Source organism: Mustela lutreola, chromosome 16, assembly GCF_030435805.1.
Source record: "Mustela lutreola isolate mMusLut2 chromosome 16, mMusLut2.pri, whole genome shotgun sequence".
NCBI lineage: Eukaryota > Metazoa > Chordata > Mammalia > Carnivora > Mustelidae > Mustela > Mustela lutreola.
The window spans coordinates 13857620-13880055 of NC_081305.1; the positions used below are offsets into that span (position 1 = coordinate 13857620).

Consider the following 22436-nt stretch of genomic DNA (forward strand, 5'->3'; position numbering starts at 1 on the left):
TTGATCATTAAAGAGGGGGCAGTAGATAAAACCATAAGTAAATAGTTCAGTGAATTTTCACAGAGCAGGCATGCTCCTGTGGTCATGTGCTCAAAAAAATAAAACATTACCAGGACTACAGAAACTAGGGTTGGGGTAGGGGGACACTTTTTAAATTGGAGATAGTTGTTTTTGTTTTAGTTTTTTTTTTTTTTTTTTTTTTTTTATCGCCCCAATTTTCTTTTGTATAGCAACAATAAACTTACAGTTTTTTTAGTCTTAGTTTTTAGTCCATGGTCAACAGGGTCTGTCAGCTGCCGCTGCCATCTCTGGGGGGCATCCTTACTCTCGGCTCGTTTGATGTGACCCGCATGAACCCAGGCCCTAATACCTTCTACTTTTACTGCTGTGGGGGTGGTTAGGATACAGTAAATGGTCCCTTCTAGCGAGGCTTCAAGTTCCCCACTTGATAGTGACATATCCAAATCAAGTCCCTGGGATGTGGTTCCACCACTGTCTCTGACCCAGGGAGATAGTTGTTTTATTGAGGTATATTTTGATGAGTTTTGATTTTATATAAACAACAATCTCAGTAAAACTGGTGTAGAACATTTCCATCACCCCAGAAAGTTCCCTTATGTTCCTTTCCAGTCAACTCCCATCAGTTCACACTCTGCTTTGGGGGCAAACACTATTCTTTTCTTTCTTTCTTTCTTTCTTTTTTTTAAAGATTTTATTTGTGAGAGAGGAAATACAAGTGGGAGGGTGGGAGAGGGAGAAGCAGGCTCTCTGCTGAGCAGGAAGCCCAGCGTGGGGCTCATTCCCAGGACTCTGGGATCATGACCTGAGCCAAAAGACACTTAACAACTGAGCCACCCAGGTACCCCCACTTCTTTCTTTCTAAAGATAAAATCTTAAAAAAAAAAGAGAACATGTGTGTGCATAGGATGGGGGAGGGAAAGAATCTCAGTCAGACTCCTCTCAGCATGGGGCCTGACATGGGGCCTAATCCCGTGACCCCAAGATCATGACCAGAGCCAAAACCAAGAGTCGGATGCTCCACTGACTGAGCCCCTCAGGCACCTCACTATTCTTGTTTTCTAAAACTAGTTGAGGTTTGCCTTTTCTAGAAGTTAGACACAAATGGAAACGTACAGTGTGGGGGGGATGATTTTGTAGAATACAAAATGGAGGACTGGTAATTCAGATCCTATTACACGAAACAGTAAGGACATTAACATTTTTAATAAAAAATTTTCCCCCATGGGGCACCTGGGTGGCTCAGTCGTTAAGTGTCTGCCTTCAGCTCAGGTCATGATTCCTGGGTTCTGAGATCAAGCCCCACATCAGGCTCCCTGCCTGGTGGGAAGCCTGCTTCTCCCTCTCCTACTCCCCCTGCTTGTGTTCGCTTTCTCGCTATCTGTGTCAAATAAATAAATGAAATCTTTTTTTAAAAAAAAATTTCCTCCTAAGCCATAGAGAGTGGCTCATTCCAACAGAATTTTAGTAGCAGATCTTTGCAAAAGGGGAATCTGAGTGAATGCTCTGTGTACCTAATCCCAGGTACCACACTTTGAATTTCCTTTTAATTTTTTCTCACCATGGGAAAGTAAAACAGATAGGATTCAGCTCCATTAAGGAAATGTAGGTATTGTCCTGGAAATTTTTATTGGTCTTTAGAACTATTAATCATTTTCTAAAAACCAGTGTTTTCTCCTGTATTTTCATTGTTTCTGCCAAAGGGGATTGTGGGCTTTGAGGATCTGAGCCACTTTTCTCTGGTGTTTGTAACACTGTGCTGCTTACCCTAATTTAATTAGGTCCTGGGCCCAAGCCAGAAGCCTCTGCAAAGCCCCCTTCCCGACCCATGGATACCTACGACAACTTTGTACTACCGGAGTTGCCATCTGTGCCAGACACACTACCAACTGCGTCTGCTGGTGCCAACACCTCAGCATCTGAGGACATTGACTTTGATGATCTGTCCCGGAGATTTGAAGAGTTGAAAAAGAAAACCTAGGTCTCTTAAACCAGGCAACCTGCAGGCTTTGAGATTTGAGGCTGAGCTGTTTCTCCTTGTAACAATCTCCATGAAATTCTTATTCATCTCTTAACCATCACTGAGTACATTCTTCCTCTGGGCTCTCTTCCTGCTCTAAATTCTGCTGCTTTCCAGTTCTCTCCTGCTCCTAAGAGACTAATGATTAGAGACTATGAGGCCAGAGCATTGGACTCTGGGCCGCTGGTTTTGTCCAGCTCTCATGAGTGTGAGCCCAGCTTCTCCCGTCACCTTCTCCCATCACAGAGAAGACTCTGGCTTCTGTGTCCCTCCACAGAGGAGTGAGAAGGTGAAAGCATTATGAGGAGAGCTGCTAAAGATGGCTGGACACAGAGAAGAATATTTTATGAAGTCTCTCAGCTTGGTGCTGAAGTTCTAGACTTAGAAACAAACCCCTCTGTACAGAGGGATTTGTGGTGAGCAAGAATCAAAGCAAAGGTGTGCTATGAATGGGAGAGACTGACTCTGGACGCCACTGTAATAGTTCCCAGAAGCTGGGTCCTCTCATCGGCATATACACTACTCCTTGCTGCCAGGCACTGTCCTACCTGGATCCAGTTGCAAAGTTAATTTGGAAAGTGGAGAGCTTCTCTTAGTTCTACTGGATTCTCAGGGAGCCCGCCGTGGCCTTTTGCTTTGAGTGCTGTGTTCCTCTTTTACCAGAGGGCAGCACTGCATAAATTCCTGTTTTTCCCCATAGCATGTTCTGTTGGATTGCATTTACTGGCAAACGAAGGACAAGTCACATACCGGGCAGAGTCACCATTCAAGGCTAAGGTGGGCTTCCAGTTGCCTTAATAGAAGTACTCAAATCTCTTGGGTAGTGAGCTGGAATGCCTACAGGAGAAGAGGGGTTCCTGTTTTCATTTGAAAACTTTATGATTAAGAAAACCTTTAAAAACTGATTTCAGAAAAGTTTTTGGTGCCCATAAAAAATGTGGCTGTGGTTGTTGACTGTTTTCCTAGGTGGATGAGACTCTTTACTATTGTAACTTAACGTGTTCCTTTACCCCCTAGCTGCAGCCATCCTTCCCCAGAGAGATGGCTCTGGGATCAGAAGACAAGATGCTGGCTTCTGTGTAGTGTAAATGTACACACCTGTTTCAGCCAACTTTAATGTTTTTGATTGGTTTGTATCTCATAGCTCAGTAGCTGATAATAAAGTTAAAAATTCTGTGCCCTGCTTTCTCCACTCGTTTGGTCAAGTGAGGAGGTACAAATTTGGATTTTAGTGGAGAGTATTTTAAGTAAGTGACCCATGCTGGGCATAATCCAGACTTTACCTTTGGTTCCTTGGGTAATGTGTGTGGCTGAAGCAGCAGCGAGTCCGTTTCTATTTCTGTATTTAAGCCCAGGTAACATTTTTGAGTTTGCTTGCTTAGTCCTCTGGGACAGGGCTGCCCATTAGCCAAACCTCACACTTACATCTTTGATTTTAATATCAGAGGTGAGCAGTGAGCTCACCTCTGACTCATACGTATTTCCCACAGCCACGCTGAAAACATTGGTGGTGAGTGTCTCTTGCTTTTGCAAGAGCTGGATTATCCTGTAGCGCTCTTGTCATGTTAACCTTTTCCTGACAGCCATAAACCCAAGAACTTGCTACGGGAGATTTTGATTCCTCAGTGATTACAAAATTAACAGTATATTAAACCAGTAATTTTCTCAACTGTACCCTACAAAGGTAGGGAGAGGGAGAAGTGAGCTCTCCACTTAGCAGGGAGCCAGATGGGCTCAATCCTAGGACCCTGGGATCATGACTTGAGCTCAAGGCAGACACTTAGCTGACTGAGTCACCCAGGCACCCCAGGTAATCCATCTTTTAAAGCCTCTGTGTTACTGCCCATTGCTGTCATGGCTGTTTGCTCACGTGTTCTGGTGTCGCTGGATTCCTAGTAAACTGGCGAGTTTCTGTAGCACCATCTCTATCAGTCAATCTTCTTTCAAAGTTGTCTCCTACACAAAAAGAGAAAAGTGAGGGAATTAAAATTGATGCCATTGTTGAGAGGGGAAATGGACCAAAAGATTTAAAAACTAGGATTAATGGTAAACATACTGTTCCTTTAATGATCTACAGTCAGGCATTGGAGTGTTTCTGCTACTTCACAGTTGAGGAACAGCTATTTATAAGACAGTAGATGTCCTATAAACTGGGTGTTCTATTAAAATGGTTGCCCAAGCTATGGAGATTCATAAAGGGACTGTGCTGATTCTGTGCATTATGTCAGTCTATGATCTTAGGAGCAGCAACAGTTGAGTTTTTCTAATGATAAAATCATGACAAGTTTATATTTCACTTACCGAGTCAGTGTTACCTACCTACCTTAAGGGATTTTCTTTCTTTACCAAAGGCCATGAGAATCATTGAAACAAAAAGGTTAATGATCACAAGTAGCATCAGGAAGACACTGGTGAGAATCAGAAAGGATCCCAGGACTGGGTCTAAAGCAATAATCTGGAAAGGGACGATAAAATGTTTTGATTTTAAACACTGACAGTTTAACTTACATTTTTGAAGTAGAAGTTCTATACTAATGTTTGGGATATATTCACATAAAATATTTGGTAGACAGTAGGGAGAGAAGCAAAAAGGAAAATGTTTTTGTGTGGATAGAAGAATGTGAATGACAGGCTTAATGGGTATAAAAATAATTGACTTAAGGGCTTTCACCAGAAAACAGGTAAGTCCCAGTAGAATTGGAAATGATTCAAAGCCCATGTGAGTTTTGGCAGCTCTGGAAAATATATCTAAGCACGGAAGCTTGAAAGAGTAGCAAAAGCACATTGAAAGAGTAACATCTGAAATCATAAAAACTGTCTCTACCATTCTAAGAACCTCTATAAACACAGGAGCATTCCAATAAAATTCAAGAAGTTAACCATAAAAAACTGGCTTTTATTTTGTTTTGTTTTGTTTTTTTGTTGTTCTATTTTAAAAGTAAGTACTAAGTTTTGCCATTCTTTACTTTTCAGCATGAAGTGATCATTCTCAAATACAGGGACTGCAGTGGTTTCTGTAAGAGTATTTTTATGTGTTCATTTTAACAAATGTCTTTTTTCCCTTGGTATTGGCTTATTCACTGTTGCCACTAGGGTACTGTAAAAAACAACAACAAAAAAACCAGTCCCAACAACTTAAGAGCATGAATGCTTACAATAAATATCACTGTGATGGACATCTGTATGACCAGATACTGCTCAATTATAGCTACTCTAGGTCAACCAGATAAACATCTTTATTATACAAAACTTTTCCCAGTAAGTACACTCCATTTTCCCTTCACATTATATTATTAGAAAAGGCTTTTTTTTTTTTTTTAAGACAAAAAGGAGGTGTTAGCAAAAGCTCATTGTTTTATTACTTCCTTAAGTGTCTTAGTATATAAAATGTTCCATGGGTGAACGTTTCATTCCCCAGTTGAACTCAGAGCCATATAGGTCTTTCCCCGATCTTAGGTGAGAACTTCCCACAAGAGGAACTCTGTTAAGAAACTATGTAAACTTGCCCATTTGAGTTCTATATTTTCAGAAGGTTAAACTTCATGGAGATCTTTACAATTTCATGTAATGTGAACTGTAATGTGAATTATAGTTTTTCGGTCTTGATCAAATCTATATATGCTAGGGCTCCAAATCCTGATTTGGGTTCCCTATTTTTTTTTTAAATATAGGATAGGGATTTGTGTTGGGAGTTCTTGAGGGAGAATAACGAACAGAAATATTATGGCTCTTGTTCTGGAATTGTACCTCCCTAATTTTTTTTAGAAGGCACTTTCATTATATACTTCAAAGGGCTACTGAGAAAGAAGCAGCAAATATTAATCTGGCTAGGTGATGAGAACATAAATTCAGGCCCATCGTCCTGGCAGTAAGATTAAGAAGTGAAGAAATTGAAATTAGGTGCTTGAAAAAGGGACATATCTCTGAAAGTAATAGCCCCTCACATTGAATGCATAGGTAGCACCACAGAATGGGAAGGCAGAGAATCTATACTCTCCTTTTCCAGTGTGCAGTGGCACAGAAGGCGCTGCTCTTGTAAGCAATTCTCGCCTTGTAGACCAAATAGAATCCTGCAGGGAAGCCAGGATGGGGTTTTTTTACCTCCTCCGGATGAGCGGTTCCCAGTAGAAGGCCAACAACAGTCACTGCTGAGCTGAAGGAAGTTCGGTAGTCAGTGATGCTCTATCCAAACAGCAGGTTAAACTGAAAAGGAGAAAGACTGATCAGAGGACAGACAGCACTAGTAGGGCTGATGTCAGTTCTTTCCCTCCTGGCTTCATGAGGAGCCGACACAGGACCAGAGGGGACGGAAACAGAAGTGCCTGGTGGCCATTCAAATCCCAGGGCCTTCAAATTCTATAGTTACGTAGCATGTTCATATCGATTTATTTGGCGTTCACATCACGTTGTGAGCTGAAGTTAAGAGACAGATGTCTGATTTTAAGCCATACTGCTGGTGAAGTGTGGAACTACCAACTAAAAACCAGTTTTCATACTCTTTTTTTCCCAAAATTCATTGCCAACTTGAACTGATGGTTTGCCGTATAGTGCTTTCTTGGAAAGCAATGTGATTCCAAGGCCGCAGCTTTGGGGAATGAGGGCTTACAGCAGTGGCATAGCCTGTGAGCAGGATCAAGATGACCAGCAAGAAGCCCACCACCTCGTCCCAGGCTTTGCCGTGTTCTACCGAAGACCTGCAGCCTGAGGTTATGGTGCAGCAGGTTCCAAAGCTGAACAGTTGCCAACAGAACCAGGAAGCCCATGAGGTGAACGATGGCTGAGTTTACTTGCACTGCCTCGTAGAAGCTGATGAACCTGTGCCAAGGAAGGGTGACAGTTAACCACTGAAGCGCATGCCATCCATTTCTCCATTACTTCCCCTGCTCGAGTGCAGCAGCTCTGAGAGTCCTAATAGGTCAAATACTTGATGCAAGAATTCTCCAGTGTGGCCTTCAGTACTTGTGGATGTGAGAGCACTGGCAAAAGGCTGTGTATTTGCTTGGGAGAGCTGAAGAAATCCCGAAATAAAACCTCTAGCAGATTACTCCAGACCTGCCGCCTCCACTGCTGTGGTTTTAGTTAAACCCCTCCTCTCAAAAGGAGAGGAGTTAGCCTAACTGAGCTGTGTCATTAGGCTAGTCTGTTTTCTGTAGCGCTCTAATCCTGTATTCTCTGGGAGGTGATTGGTCTAATAGGTTTAACAGTGCTGAAAGGAGAAAGATGATTGATAAGGACCCCCGGGGGGCTGAGTCGGTTAAGCGTCTGCCTGCAGCTCAGGTCATGATCCCAGAGTCCTGGGCTGGAGTTCCACACCGTGCTCCTTGCTCAACAGGGAGCCTGCTTCTGCCTGCCGCTCCCTTGTTTATGCTTGACAAAATCTTTTTTTTTTTTTTTTTTTTTTTTTTTTTTTTTGATTTTATTTTTTTTATTAATTTGACAGAGAGAAATCACAAGTAGACGGAGAGGCAGCCAGAGAGAGAGGGAAGCAGGCTCTCTGCTGAGCAGAGAGCCCTATGCTTGACAAAATCTTAAAGATGATCGATAAACTGGAAGGGAGGAGTGTTGCGTGAGAAACACTTATAATCTCGTGTCGCAGCAACTAGGTTACTTGGAAAGACTCCCATAGATAGAGCATGTTGGCTCTTGGTCACAACTGTTTTTAGTGTCTAAGACCTAGTGCCATGCGGCAAGATGGACCTCAACTGTCAGCACCATACAAACTCTGTCCCTGCAAAAATGGTCCTCTGAGGATGACCTGGGATATTTTCTCATTACACAGATCAGCAGTCCACACTGTTGGCCACTGAAAAAGTAAAGTACCACGTGGCAATATGTGGTCTGGGAAATAGATGTTCTTCCCCATAGGAAAGACCACAGAAGGTGTCCAAAGGGGCACCAGAACGTCTCTTCGATATGGATAAGCTAATGGATGGACATCTCTACCCAGAAAACAACCCCCTTTGGTTTAAAAAACAAAAACAAAAAAACACTGGGTTGTTTAATTTAAAGGGTAATCATTTGTCATTCCTCAGGCTTTATTCTTTGGCCAGGGTGCAAAATGTGACTAATTCTAGGTCCTTGCTAAGTGGAATTTAAATGCATTACCTTTGACAAACACATACCTAAGTATTATGAAGGCACAGAGTGTTTCAATGTGATGAGCCGTATACGGTTATTAATTGTTTCTCAGCTGTGGACATTGGTCTGAGTTCTGTATTTAACTCTGGTATTATACAAACATAGGTCTGATAGAGCAGCGGAAGAGGAAGGGGAGTCTGAAAGAAATTTAGGTGCAATCGGGAAACTTTAGACATTGAATGGGAAGAGCCTGGGCTCCTCAGGCTCTGTCTTACCTGTCCCGCTCATAGCGTATTGCGCCATGTTTTTCTTATGCAGAGAAGTACGCTTCCTGTCCAGACCCAGGAGGACAAAGCTAATGAGAATTATGCTCACGTCCAGAATGTTTCTTTTCCTAGAGAAGAACCTCCACCTCTGTTATTTCAGCCGATGACCCTAAAAGGAGACACACAGTCACTATTTCTTGCTTGAGGATTAGCCAGGTCTTTCCCTAATGAAGCATTTCAACCCTGGCAAGACACGAAGCTGGGCCCTTGTCAGATCCAACTTGGACCTGATGGGTTATGGTCTTGGTGCTGCTCTATAGTCACTCGGAGCTGCTATTTATAGAAAAGCCAGCTTTCTCTAACCTGCATTGGATACACACGATTTCATTCCTGTTGCTTAAATTTAAAACAGTTTTCAAATTAGTTATCAAGCCTGAAAGTAAGATGTGTTGTCTTAAGATGGATTCTGGTTTGGTGCCACTACTTGTACTTTTGAGTACTTGCTCTGTTCATCAGATTTTCAATTCTTGCTGTTAGCTTATAGAGGGATAATACAATGTACGAAAAATAATATTCTTTTTAAAAAGATTTTATTTATTTGACAGACAGAGATCATAAGTAGGCAGAGAGAGAGAGAGAGAGAGGAGGAAGCAGGCTCCCGGAAAGCCCGATGTGGGGCTCTATCCCAGGACCCTGAGATCATGACCTGAGCCGAAGGCAGAGGCTTAACCCATTGAGCCAACCAGGCACCCCCAAAATAATATTCTTTATACAGAGTTAATTCCTTCACTCTTGAAAATTTAAAGAGCTACTTCATGGAAAGCCAGTCAGCCTTTAGCTGAATTCAGGCTCTGGAAGGGACCAAAGTCATAGCCATAATTCTTGTAATAACTCATTGTGGAGCTCTCCTGATAACATTGGAAACCTTGAGAATTTCTCACCTGTACAAAGGCAGAGTAACAGACTAGTAGGTAATAGATGACTTGCAAGATGAGAGACCAGGCAAAGTCCTTCTTTGATGCCTGAAGGGAAGTTAAAGTGTCCAGCCTCAGTGAGGGGAAGAACGCACCTGAGAACAACAAAGAACACCTAGAGTCAGGAGTCTTCAAAACTTACGCCCTCTTCCTTTCAACCTTTTTAAAATCAGTGCAACGGGGCGCCTGGGTGGCTCAGTGGGTTGAGCCGCTGCCTTCGGCTCGGGTCATGATCTCAGGGTCCTGGGATCGAGCCCCGCGTCGGGCTCTCTGCTCAGCAGGGAGCCTGATTCCCTCTCTCTCTCTCTCTCTCTCTCTCTCTGCCTGCCTCTCCATCTACTTGTGATTTCTCTCTGTAAAATAAATAAATAAATAAAATCTTTAAAAAAAAAAATAAAATAAAATCAGTGCAACTATTGCTGGATTATCTTTTTTTTCCTCTTTAGATTTTATTTGAGAGAGAGAGTGGGGGCGGGGGCAGAGGGAGAGGGAGATGATCCCAAGCAGAATCTGCTGAGCCTGGAGCCTGACGTGAGGCACAATCTCCTAACCTTGAGATCATGACCCGAGCCCAAACCAAGAGCCAGACAGTTAACCGAGTCGCCCAGGTGCCCCACCGGATTATCTATTCCAAATGTTCCCAAATCTCTACTCTTCACTTGGTATTTCCTCTAGAGCTGTCAGGGATATTAACTCAGATCACTGAGTTAATAACTACTGGAGAAATGCACTGTTTGCACCAGTCAGTAGAAGGGGAAGATATACTCGTGATCCCACCTTGAGGGCACAGTCTGTGACTTCACAGCTATTAACAGGTGTTGCTCTGGTCGAGCGAGAACAGGTGCAGAGATGCACGTACCCTCTCCATACAAGGTTTGGTAGAGAGCAGATGACTGCAATGTGAAGTGTGGGGAGAATGGAATTTAAAGCTACTTAAAATACATTTTCAGAAATTAGTATGATAGCGCTTTGAGCCATTTCAAATGTAGTTACTTTCTAAAAGTAAATTTAGGTAAAGCCCTAATACCCGAAGAATACTCACAGTATCCTGGGAATATTTAGAGAAGGATAGACTAAAAAAGCCTCAGTTCTACCTAGAAGGACAGTGAGGTGGTTGCTTCTAAAATCATGAAAGGTCTTGTGAATATAAACTTTCATAAAGCCCCAAAATACTAGAATTAAGATGTAAAGTACATTTAAGAATAAAAGGAATTCCTACTTCATATTGTTCGATCGTAAGACTGGGACTTTCCCATGTTTACTTCAGCCCTATTTGGAGTTTGTGTGTGTGTTGGGGGAGGGCCTTGGTAGTTCCTAACAATAAAAAACCCTATGAACACCCACAGGAAGCCTTCAAACTTCATTTAGAACAAGTGTAGAAGTCTAAGTATAAAACTGATCAGAAGTGACACCTGGGGGCACCTGGGTGGCTCAGTGGGTTAAAGCTTCTGCTCAGGTCATGATCTCAGGGTCCTGGGATTGAGCCCTGCATTGGGCTCTCCGCTCAAGTGGGGAACCTGCTTCCTCCTCTCTGCTTGCCTGCCTCTCTGTGAACTTGTGATCTCTCTCTCTGTCCAATAAACAAAATCTTAAAAAAAAAGTGACACCTTCCTAGTAAATGGAAGGATACTAGTGGGCAAATTCTGGGAACAGAATAAAGAGTAAGTTTGATCTGGACAGACTTCCTGTTAGAGGTAGGGGAACTGAATATATGAGCATCCCTCTAATCTCATAAAATGCCATGATAATGATAGTGACAGGATTAAAAGTTGAAGGAAAAGGAGCAAAGATGACAGCAATGAACTCTTGGAAGCCAGTAAACAGAAGAATGACACCGACAACAGATTCAAGAAAGGGAAAGGCAAAGTCTGCCGTGTAGAAAAAACCCAGGAGCAAGCCCAGAAAGGCTGGAAAATTGCTGGCATTAGATACTCCTGAAGGTAAGGTCAGATGAAACTGGAAATGGAATTCATCCCAAGTCTGAACGTAAGCAGTTAGATCCCCGACTTCCTCCCTCACCATTCACACCTAGGTATTTGCTACTCATCGTGCCTTCCGCCACACTAAAACTAAAGGTTTCTTTTTTTTTTTTTTTAAAGATTTTATTTATTTATTTCACAGAGAGAGATCACAGTAGACAGAGAGGCAGGCAGAGAGAGAGAGAGGGAAGCAGGCTCCCTGCTGAGCAGAGAACCCGACGTGGGACTCGATCCCAGGACCCTGAGATCATGACCTGAGCCGAAGGCAGCAGCCTAACCCACTGAGCCACCCAGGCACCCTAAAGGTTTATTTTCTATTGTTGAACTAGAGAGAGTCCCAAATCAGGGGCAACAGGTCTATTTGCAAGTAGTGGTCTATTGGGAAAGAATTAAAAGAAAGTTTTTACTTTTATTTTGAGAGAGAAGAGAGAGACAAAGTGTGCTCATGAACAGAGGAGGGGCAGAGGGAGAGAGAGAATCCTAAGCAGGCTCCAAGCTCGGTGCAAAGGCCAACTTGGGGATCTATCTTTGACCCTGAGATTATGACCTGAGCTAAAATCAAGAGTCAGACACTTAACCAACTGAGCCACCCAGGCACCTCTAAGAGAAAGTTTTTATGCTGCATGGCGATGCCTCCCAGTCCCTTTTCTCAATAGTCTCAGAGAAGTCCACAAGGCTGACATCCTCAAAGCAGGGGTTTGGAGGGTCCTGTATGTGAAACTGCCAGAAAGATATTAGGAACAGCCGACAAGCTCTTTCTATGAACAGAGAGCTTCTAACTAGCATTTATTTGCTTTTTACTATCTCTGTCTTCATTATGATAAACAGCCACATATTGGACCTCAACACTGACAACTGGAGACCAAAACAAGTAAAAAAAGAAGTTCAGAAGCATTATAGAAAGTGAAAAAGCAGGAAAAAACAAAACAAAACAAAACAAAGCCTGTAACATCCTCAGAGAGCTGAGAGGATACCATGTCCATAAAAGAACAGGATACGATGAAAAAAATATTGAGGACAAACACAAATCTTGAAAATTAAATTATCAAGATGAATACTTCAACTTCTAAACCACTTGTTACATTTATCTCCCAGAAACTAGAAGAAAAACATGGCAAAGCAAAAACAAGAAAAATAAAAGGATCAGTCTAGGCATCCCAACGTCAAATGCCCGGAATACTGGTAAAAGGGAACAAAGAAAACAAAGAAGAATTTGATAGAAATCTGTGAGAAAATTTCTCAGAACCTAAGGACACATTTCCAGGTTAAAAGACTCACTGGGTAGAGAGAGAAAATTTGAAAACCTTTTGGGAGTTGGGGGCATCAGCACACTTAAAAAAAAAAATTTATTGGGACGCCTGGGTGGCTCAGTTGGTTAAGCAGCTGCCTTCGGCTCAGGTCATGATCCCAGCGTCCTGGGATCGAGCCCCACATCGGGCTCCTTGCTCAGCGGGGAGCCTGCTTCTCCCTCTGCCTCTGCCTGCCATTCTGTCTGCCTGTGCTCGCTCTCTCCCCCTCTCTCTCTCTGATAAATAAATTAAAAAAATTATTTATTTGAAAAATAGAGAAAGAGCACAAGTAGTCAGAGTGGCAGGTAGAGGAAAAAGGAGAAGGCAGCTCCCCAACAGGGCTCGATTCCAGGACCCCAAGATCGTGACCTGAGCCAAAGGCAGACCTTTAACCCAATGAGCCACCCAGATGTCCCCATCATCGCACGTCTTAAGAACAGCACAAGAAGCTAGAAGACAATGGAGCTATACTTTTCAAAATTCTGTAAAAACAACTATATCCAGAATAATGAGCAATCATGTGTGATGGCAGAGTAGGAACAATTTTGGACCTGGAAGTCTTCAAAAAATTTACTTCTTCTGTACCCTTGCAGTAATTTCCCGAAGGATATGCTCCAGCAGAATGAGAAAGTAAACGCAGAGAGGAAAACATGGGATCCAGGAGAAAGAAGATCCAACAGAGGGGAGAGGTCAAGATCATCCCCAGAATGATACTGTAGGGAGAATCCAGGATGAGCGTTGCGCAGCAGACCCGGAGAAAAACCAATCTGAACTGCACCAAAAGGATGGAGGGCCTCAAAATAATAGGTTGCTTGATACTTTTTGAACAGAAAGAGATTTTTCTAGGAGGAGTTTGGAGGTGAATCAATCATAGATTCATGCAAAACCAACCAAATGGAAAAAAAGAAAAAGAAACAATTATAAACTCTAAGGAAAATGTTCTAGAAGAAAAGAAATTACAATACATTACATGGCTCATCTTTGAGAAATCATTCAGATAATTACAATAATGGAAATAAATATTAAACTAACCATAAATCGTTACTATATTCGGAGAACACGGAAAGAGGAAAGTGTGTGTATGCGTGTGTGTTGTGTATAAGAAAGTTAAATGCTCATCATCATAGGAAGAAATAGTACCTAAAACTGAAAATGCATGAAATAAGTAATAAACATGTTAGTTGTTAAATTTCAAAGAACCAGGGTGCCTGGGTGGCTCAGTCAGTTGGGCATCTGCCCTTGGCTCAGATCATGATCGCAGGGTCCTGGGATCGAGCCCCACATCCGGCTCCCTGCTCAGCAGGAAGCCTGCTTCTCCCTTTCCCACTCCCCCTGTTTGTGTTCCCTTTCTCGCTGTCTCTGTCAAATAAATGAAATCTTTAAAAAACTTTTAATTTTTTTCCCAAAGAAACAGTTAAAAAAAAGCAGGCAGTAGCCTTCTCTGGGAAAGGGGGAGGAGGGGAGGAGGAAGAAAGGACTGCTCGCTTTTGCCTTGAATACTTGACTTTTTAAATTATGGATAATAACTTTAACTAAAATACTGTCTTTTAATGGTACAAAATAAAGAAACTGAGCTTTCTCCTGAGATACCCAGGTCAGGACAGAAGAGACCTCTGTACCTGCATTGTTGGACTCCAAAATCAGGGTCACTACACAGAACAGGTTCACGTTAGCACCGAAGACCACAGATTCCACAGAGAGGCTTTTGGTGCAATGCTCAAGCCAGTGGCTCTGTCCAAGATGCTGCGGAACTCTGGGAAAACAGAACGACAGGGTCAGCTTCTTTCTCCATTCAATCCCGCGAAGGAGAAAAATGGCCTGGCGTTTCCAATATCACGTGCCAGTTGCAAAGCTACATTCCCAAATATCGTTTGCCTACGGAGTACTATTACTAATCCCCAAACTTTCACTAGTATTAGTTCACAAAGAAAGAAGTTGAGAAGTCTATAAAGATGAAAGTTTTCATAAGAGCATTCACATCAGGTTTAAATGTTCAAGAGAACGTATTTGGTGTTTAACACCTAGGGTAGAATTATTTTATGTCAGCTACCGCTATTACTCTATGACTTCTGAATGTTAAATTCTTCTCTTTATTTTTTAAGATTTTACTTATTTGAGAGTGCAAGAAAGCACAAGCCGGGGGAGCTGCTGAGGGAGAGGGAGAAGCAGATTTCCCATGTTTTTGAGTAAATTCTTGCTGTAAACTTAAATGAAGAGGTAATTTAAGCCTTTTCATATATAATGATAAAAAATTCTTATCACATACACATACAAAAACACTCTAAAGTCTCTGGAAGTTTGACTGTGAATATTTGCATTGATTATGGCTCATGAAAGCCAATGCTTCCTCTTAAATCTAAAGATTATAGTTTGCTTAAACTAGGGATACCAGAATTGAGATTGGAAGGTGTTTTTCCACATGAGAAAAAAAAATGAGTATGGACAAATTGCCAAACCAAAACATATCTGTAGTTTGAGGTTGAACAAGGAATTTTTAAACTAAAAGGTACATTTCCTTAAAAGTCTAAGAAGTGTCCACAAGGGGGACACCTGGGTGGCTCAGTCGGTTAAACGTCTGCCTTCGGCTCAGGTCATGATCCCAGGGTCCTGGGATGGAATCCCACGCTGGGCTCCTTTCTCTCTCCCTCTCTCTGCCTGCCTCTCCCATTGCTTGTGCTTGCACGGTCTCTCTGACAAATAAATAAATAAATAAAATTTGGGGGGAAAAAAAGATTTCTCTGGGAAAAAAAAAAGTGTCTACAAGTGTCACAGACAACTGAGCACCATTATGGCAGCTGTAACTGTCCTAAGAAGCGACGCGGCCTGGTTCTCCTGTCCAGGGCTCAGGCTTCCTCACCTGATGGAAGCTTCTTCCAAGTCTCACAACATACCCTCCTCCTGAGTAAGTGGCAAATTCCCCTTGGACAGGATAGCCACCCGCTATCTCTGGATTCTGATAATGCCAAATGTTGTCTGATTTTGTGACGTTTGTATCGGGGGGCCCCAGTTTACTCCATAGTTCTCTGTATCCTCCAGATCTTGGGGAGATGGCTTCGCTTGTTCTCGGGGAGACACTCCAGTTGGAAGGAGTATGGTGCTAGGAATGCGAATCTGACGAAGCAGAACATTGCCCAGAAGCAAGGAGTTCCCATCAGCAATAAATCCGAACAAAAAGAGTACAAGAAACCACTTTCACAACTGCCTTATTAAGTTAGTAACAGAAAATGCACATTTTCACCACTATTAAAAAAAACATATTTGGAATTTAGTTAATGCAACCAGGCAAGAAAATGAAATAAGCATAAAAATAAGGAAGTGAGTGGCACCTGGGTGGCTCAGTGGGTTAAGCCTCTGCCTTCGGCTCAGGTCATGATCCCAGAGTCCTGGGATCAAGTCCCGCATCGGGCTCTCTGCTCTGCGGGGAGCCTGCTTCCTCCTCTCTCTCTGCCTGCCTCTCTGCCTGCTTGTGATCTCTGTCAGATAAATAAAGAAAAAATCTTTAAAAAAAAAAATAAGGAAGTGAAATGGTCATCATTTGTAAAGGACACATGGGTGATCTAGATGAATCTGGAGAATCAACTGAAAGGCGTCAGCAGGACAGTGAAATAGGAGGTGGCCTGCTTGTATCTCCTCTCAGCAACAGTAATCCACAGATGAAGGTGCCTTTGCGGGAGCCTTGGGAACCAAAGGTAGGGAACTGTGAAACCCCGGTGGAGTCCAAGACTGACAAAGTCCATCCTGAGAAGGCACGTCCATGCCCAGATGGCAGACTCACCACCTATGGTCCTGATAACAGACCCAGAAACAGTTCTGCCTCTGTGGACTTGGCTACAGCACCATACGCCAAGGGACCCAGGAGTCACTTCTGCCTGTGTCTCAGATAACAGGCCTTTAGACCTTAGTTCTGAGTGCCAGTCCCTCTCAGCCACAGTCCAAAAGTCCCTGGAGGCAAGCTCACCAAACTCGGTCTGTCTGTAGATCCTGCAATGGCCTTTAACTGGACTCCAGCCCTTCTTGGCTACAGTCCATGAGCAGTCCTGCTAGTCCAGAGACCGGCTGGGAGACACACCTATCAATGCGACTGGAGATAAGCCTACCAACCTAGTCTGACTTCAGATCCTGAAACTTCTACCTTGCCTCCAGGCCATTCCAGCCATGGTCAGGGAGCAATCCTGGTGGGGGACACACTCTTCCATCCCTCCAGAACCAGGTCTGTTAATACTAGTCCTGGCTATGGATCCTGAACAGCCTGGGGACTCCTGGGGACTCCATTCCTGTCCCTCTCAGCCACAGTCCAGGGCCCATCCTGCCTGCCCAGGGACCCACCCAGCGACCCAGCAGGAGCCCTCCCAGAAATCTGGGGGAGCCACACTCATTCTTGCAGCTGGTAACAGGCCTGTTCTACTCCAACCCTTGTCCCAGTGCCAGCCCCACTGAACAAGGTTCTGCAGTCAGTCCTGTTCACCCAGAGAGCAGACCAGATCCACACCAATCCGAGCCCCTGGTAACAGGCTGTGGACCCCACTGTGGATGTAACCACAGCCACATGACCTAACACCATCCCTGATCAACTTAGATTCTGGAGGTAACTCATCAGCCTGGGGAACTGACAGGAGAAGGTTTTTAATTGCCAAAACTGATCTGTAAAGACCAGAAAAGGCGTTTTCTCCTTCAAATGCATGAACACCAACCCAAGACTAAACAGATCCCAGAGTCAGGATCAGACAAACATGGCACCATCAAAGGAAATTCCTCAAGTTCCACGAAATGACTCCAAAGATACAGAGGTCCACGAACTGCCTCAGAAATCAAAATAATCTTCTTAAAGGAACTCAGTGAAAAGCACGAGAACACAAATAAATGAAGTCAGGGAAACAATGCAGGGACAAAATGGTAATTTTGACAAATAGAAACCATAAAAAAGAACTAAAGAGAAATTCTGGAGATGAATAATTCCATGGTAGAACTGAAAAATTCAATACAAAGCTTCAACAGTAGACTTGATCACACAGAAGAAATAATCCGTGAACTTGAGGAGAGGTCATTTGAAGTTAGCCAGTTCAAGGAACAAAAAGAAAAATGAACGACAAAGAGTGAACAAAGCGTCTGTCACTTCCGGACACTGTCAAAAGGACAAATATACATATCATGGGAATCTCAGAGGAGGAGGAGAGACAAAGAGGCAGAAAACTTATTTAAAGAAACAATAGTTGACGGGGTGCCTGGGGGGCTCAGTGGGTTAAGCCTCTGCCTTTGGCTCAGGTCATGATCTCCAGGTCCTGGGATCAAGCCCCGCATCGGGCTCTCTGCTTGGCGGGGAGCCTGCTTCTTCCTCTCTCTCTCTCTGCCTACCTCTCTGCCTACTTGTGATCTCTGTCAAATAAAGTCTTTAAAAAAAAAAAAAAAACTTAAAAAAAAAAAAAAAGAAACAACAGTTGAAATTTTGGTAAAAATAGAAACATCTGGTACATGAAGCACAAAGGACCCCAAGTCAGATCAACCCAAAGAAGATTACTCTGAGATACTTTATTGTTTATCCAACTGTTAAAAGTCAAAGACAGAAAATTCTGAAAACAGAAAGAAAAAAAATAACTTTACACACACACACACACACACACACACACACCCATAGGCTATCAGATTTCTCAGCAGAGATCTTGCAGGCCAGAGGGAATAGAATGATATTTCAAAGATAGAATGATATTTCAAAGTACTTGAAAGAAAAAAAACAACAAAACAAAACTTGCCAACTCAAACCACTATACCCAACAAAACCGTCCTTCAGAAGTGAAGGGAGCTAAAATCAGCCCCAGACAAACAAAAGATGAGGGAGTTTATCACCACCAGGTCTTACGAGGGATGTTAGAGGGAATTCCTTTAGCTGAAAGGAAAGGAGGCTGTGTGGCAACATGAAAGTATAAAACTCACAGGTAAAGGTAAATACATAGTACAATTCAGAGCTTGGTACTACTGTAGTGGTGTGTAAATCACTTTTATCTTTGGTATAAAAGTTAAAGACAATAGTGTTAAAAATAACTACCACGATAATAACAGGTCAGTGAATGACAGCATAGGAAGAAAGGCAGCGGGACATCAGTTACATAAGCACAAGGAAAGCAGAAGTAAAAGCACAGAGGTTTTTGTTGTTGTTGTTTTTGTTTTAATGTACAGGCAGAACAATCTTGTTGTTGTTGCTGTTTTTTTAAATAATCTCTACACCCAGTGTGGGGCTTGAACTCACAACCCTGAGATCAAGAGTTGCAGGCTCTACTGGCTGGGCCAATCAGGCACCTCCAAATGTAGAGCTTTTTATGTGATTAAAGTTAAGTTGTTTTCAGCTTAAAACAGACTGTTAAAAAATATTTTACATAAGCCTTATGATAACACTAAAGCAAAATCTGTAATAAATGCAAAACAATGAAAGGAAGGGAATTAAAGCATACCACTAGAAAAATATAAATCACAAAGATGCCAAAAGAATAAAAGAGGAACAAAGGGACTGAAAAAACAATCAAAAAACAATAAAGTGCCAATAGTAAGTTCTTATCAATAATTAAATGTCAAAAGATTAAATTCTTCAATCAAAAGACAGAGTGGCTGTATGGTAAAAATACAAGATCCAATAATATACTGCCTATGAGAGACTCACTTTAGTTTTAAGTATACACGTAGGCTGAAGGTTTGGGAAAAAAAATATCCCATGCAAATGGCAACCAAAAGAGAATAGAAGTAGCTCTAACTTATAACAGAAAAAACAGAATTTCAGGGGTGCCTGGGTGGCTCAGTCGGTTAAGTGGCTGCCTTCAGCTCAGGTCACAATCCCTGGGATCAAGCTCCATGTTGGGCTCCTTGCTCAGCGGGGAGCCTGCTTCTCCCTTTCCCTCTGCATGCCTCTCCCCCTGTTTGTACTCCCTCTCTCTGACACATAAATAAATAAAATCTATACAAAATAAAACAAAAAAAAACACAGAATTTCAGTGAAACTCAGTCACAACAGACAGGGAAGGTCACTTGTGATAAAGTGATACACTTCATAAAGAGGACAAAACAATTGTAAATATATATGCACCCAACCTTGGAACATCAAAATAAGTAAAGTAAATGTTACCTGATAGAAGAAATAGATAGCAATATGGTAACAGTAGGTGATTTCAATACCCCACTGTCAACAATGGATAGACTGTCTAGACAGAAAATCAGTAAGTTAATACTATGAGCCAGATGGACCTAAAAGATATATGTAGAACATTCCACTCAACCAGAATATATATTCTTCACAAGTACACCTGAACATTCTCCAGGATAGATCCTACATTGGGCCACAAAGCAAGTCTTCACAAATTTAAGGAGACTGAAAGCATATATATCAAGTATCTTTTTCTGACCACAATGTATGAAATCAGAAATCAGTAACAGGATGCAAATTGGAAAATTCACAAACACATGGAAATTCAACACCACACTTCTGAACAGCCAATGGGTCAAGTTAGGAAATTAAAAAGTACCTTGAGACAAACAAAAATGCACATAAAAATGTCATACCAAACTTATGGGATGCAGCAAAAGCAGTTCTAAAGAGGGCATTTTATAATATTAAACACCTATTTTATGAAAAAAAGAAAGCTCTCAACTAAACAAGCTAACTGTGGTCTTCAAGAAACCAGTAAAAAAAGAACAAACTAAGCCCAAAGTTAGCAGAGGGAAGTAAATAATAAAGATTAGAGTAGAAATAAATGAAATAAAGACAAGTTAAATAGAACATACAAAAATAAAAATATTTTGAAAGAAACAAAACTGATAAACCTTTAGGCTAAACCAAGAAAAAGAGGATTCAAATAAAATTACTAAAGAGTAGACATTAACACTGGTATCACAAAAACAAAGGATTGTAAGAGACTACTGCAAACAACTGTATGCCAACAAACTGAACAGCTTAGAATGGATCAATTCCTAGAAACACACAGCTTATTAAGGCTAAATAAAGACAAAATAGAAAATCTGAACAGACTATTAACAAATAAGAAGACTGTAAACAAAAATTTCCCAACAAAGACAAGACCAGGACCAGATGGCTTCAGGGGTAAATTCTACCAAACATTTAAAGAAGAATTAACATCAATACTCAAATTCTTTCAAAAAATTAAAATGGAGGGGCGCCTGGGTGGCTCAGTGGGTTAAGCCTCTGCCTGCAGCTCGGGTCATGATCTCAGGGTCCTGGGATGGAGCCGCACAGCGGGCTCTCTGCTCGGTGGGGAGCCGGCTTCCGCCCCCCTCCCTGCCTGCCTCTCTACTTGTGATCTCTGTCAAATAAATAAATAAAATCTTTAAAAAAAATTAAAATGGAAGAAATTGTTCAAAATTCATTTTATGAGGCCAACATTACCCTCATACCACAGCCTACAAGAAAGGAAAACCACAGGCCAGTATCCCTGATGAACACAAATGCAAAAATCCTCAACAAAATGCGAACATATGAAGTTCAAAAGTACATTTAAAAAGATCACACACTGCAACCGAGTGGGGTTTATCTCTTGAGTTGCAAGGATGACTCAACATACACAATTCAGTAGACGTGATATACCACATTAGCAGAATGAAGGATTAAATCACATGATGATTTCCAAAGATGCACAAAGGAGCGCCTGGGTGGCTCAGTCATTAGGCGTCTGCCTTTGGCTTGGGTCATGATCCCGGGTACAGATAACATGATCTTATATACAGAAAACCCTGTAGATGCCACAAAAACAAAGACAAAGACAAATCTGTGACAACCAATAAATGAGTTTAGTAAAGTTGCAGGAAACAAAATCAGTACACAAAAATCAGGTGCATTTTGTTACATGGACAACGAATTACCAGAAAAAGAAAGAGAATAATCTCATTTACAAAAGTATCAAAAAGAAGAAAATATCTGGGAATAGATTTAACTGAGAGGGTGAGAAGTCTGTACAATGAAAACCGGAAAACACTGATGAAAGAAATAAAGACACAAATAACTAGAAAGATATTCCCTGTTTATGCGTTAAAAGAACATTGTTAAAATGTCCCTATCACCCAAAGTGATCTACAAATTCAGTGCAATACCCATCAAAATTCAGGCATTTTTTTCACAGAAATAGAAGAACAATCCTAATATTTGTATGAACCCCACCAAACACGCCAAAGAGACAGAGTGATCTTGAAAAAGAAAAAGCTGGAGGCATCCCATGTCCTAATGTCAAACTGCACTACGGAAGCTATCGTAATCAAAACTGTGTGCTATTGGCATAAAAACAGACACACAGGATGATGGAACTAAATGGGGAGGCCAGAATCAACTCACGCATTTACGGACAACTCCTCTATGGAAAAACTGCCAAGTATACACAGCGGGGCAAGACGGTCTCTTTAACCAACGAGGCTGGAAAAACTGGATACATGAATGCAAGAGAACCCAACTGGACCCTTTCCTTATGCCACATACAACAGTCAGTTCCAGATGGATTCCCAACTCAACTGTAAGACCTGGAACTGTAAAACTCCTGGAAGAAAATAGGGGCGAAGCTCCCTGGCATTGGTCTTGGCAGTTCTTTGGAGAGAACATCAGAAACCAAAATTAAACAAGGGAGAATACAACAAAAAACTTTCTGCACAGTGCCGGAGACCAACAAGTAAAAAGTCAAACTATTCGACAGGAGAAAGTATTTGTAAACCATGCATCTAATAAGGGGTCAATATCCAAAATACCTAGGATCCCATGCAACTAAATACCACAAAAATAATGGATTAAAAAATGGGCAAAAGACCTGAATACACTTTATAAAAAAGATTTT

General features: G+C 41.9%; 2 protein-coding genes across 4 annotated transcripts in view; one reads left to right on the forward strand and one right to left on the reverse strand.

Annotated features, from left to right (window-relative positions):
- IST1 (IST1 factor associated with ESCRT-III) overlaps positions 1-3217 on the forward strand; it is a 32730-nt gene extending 29513 nt beyond the window's left edge. For all 3 annotated transcript variants that reach the window (XM_059151257.1, XM_059151258.1, XM_059151256.1), the window contains one exon: positions 1800-3217. In XM_059151257.1, coding sequence (XP_059007240.1) covers positions 1800-1999 — 200 coding nt within the window. In that variant the 3' untranslated portion in view covers positions 2000-3217. The remainder of the gene's footprint in view (positions 1-1799) is intronic.
- Positions 3218-3357: 140 nt separating this feature from the next.
- Positions 3358-22436, reverse strand: part of PKD1L3 (polycystin 1 like 3, transient receptor potential channel interacting) — a 58624-nt gene continuing 39545 nt past the window's right edge. Inside the window, 9 exon segments of the mRNA XM_059153376.1 lie at positions 3358-3907; positions 3909-3978; positions 4358-4493; positions 6140-6241; positions 6645-6717; positions 6719-6853; positions 8367-8551; positions 9324-9451; positions 14244-14442. Coding sequence (XP_059009359.1) covers positions 3832-3907; positions 3909-3978; positions 4358-4493; positions 6140-6241; positions 6645-6717; positions 6719-6853; positions 8367-8551; positions 9324-9451; positions 14244-14442 — 1104 coding nt within the window. The 3' untranslated portion in view covers positions 3358-3831.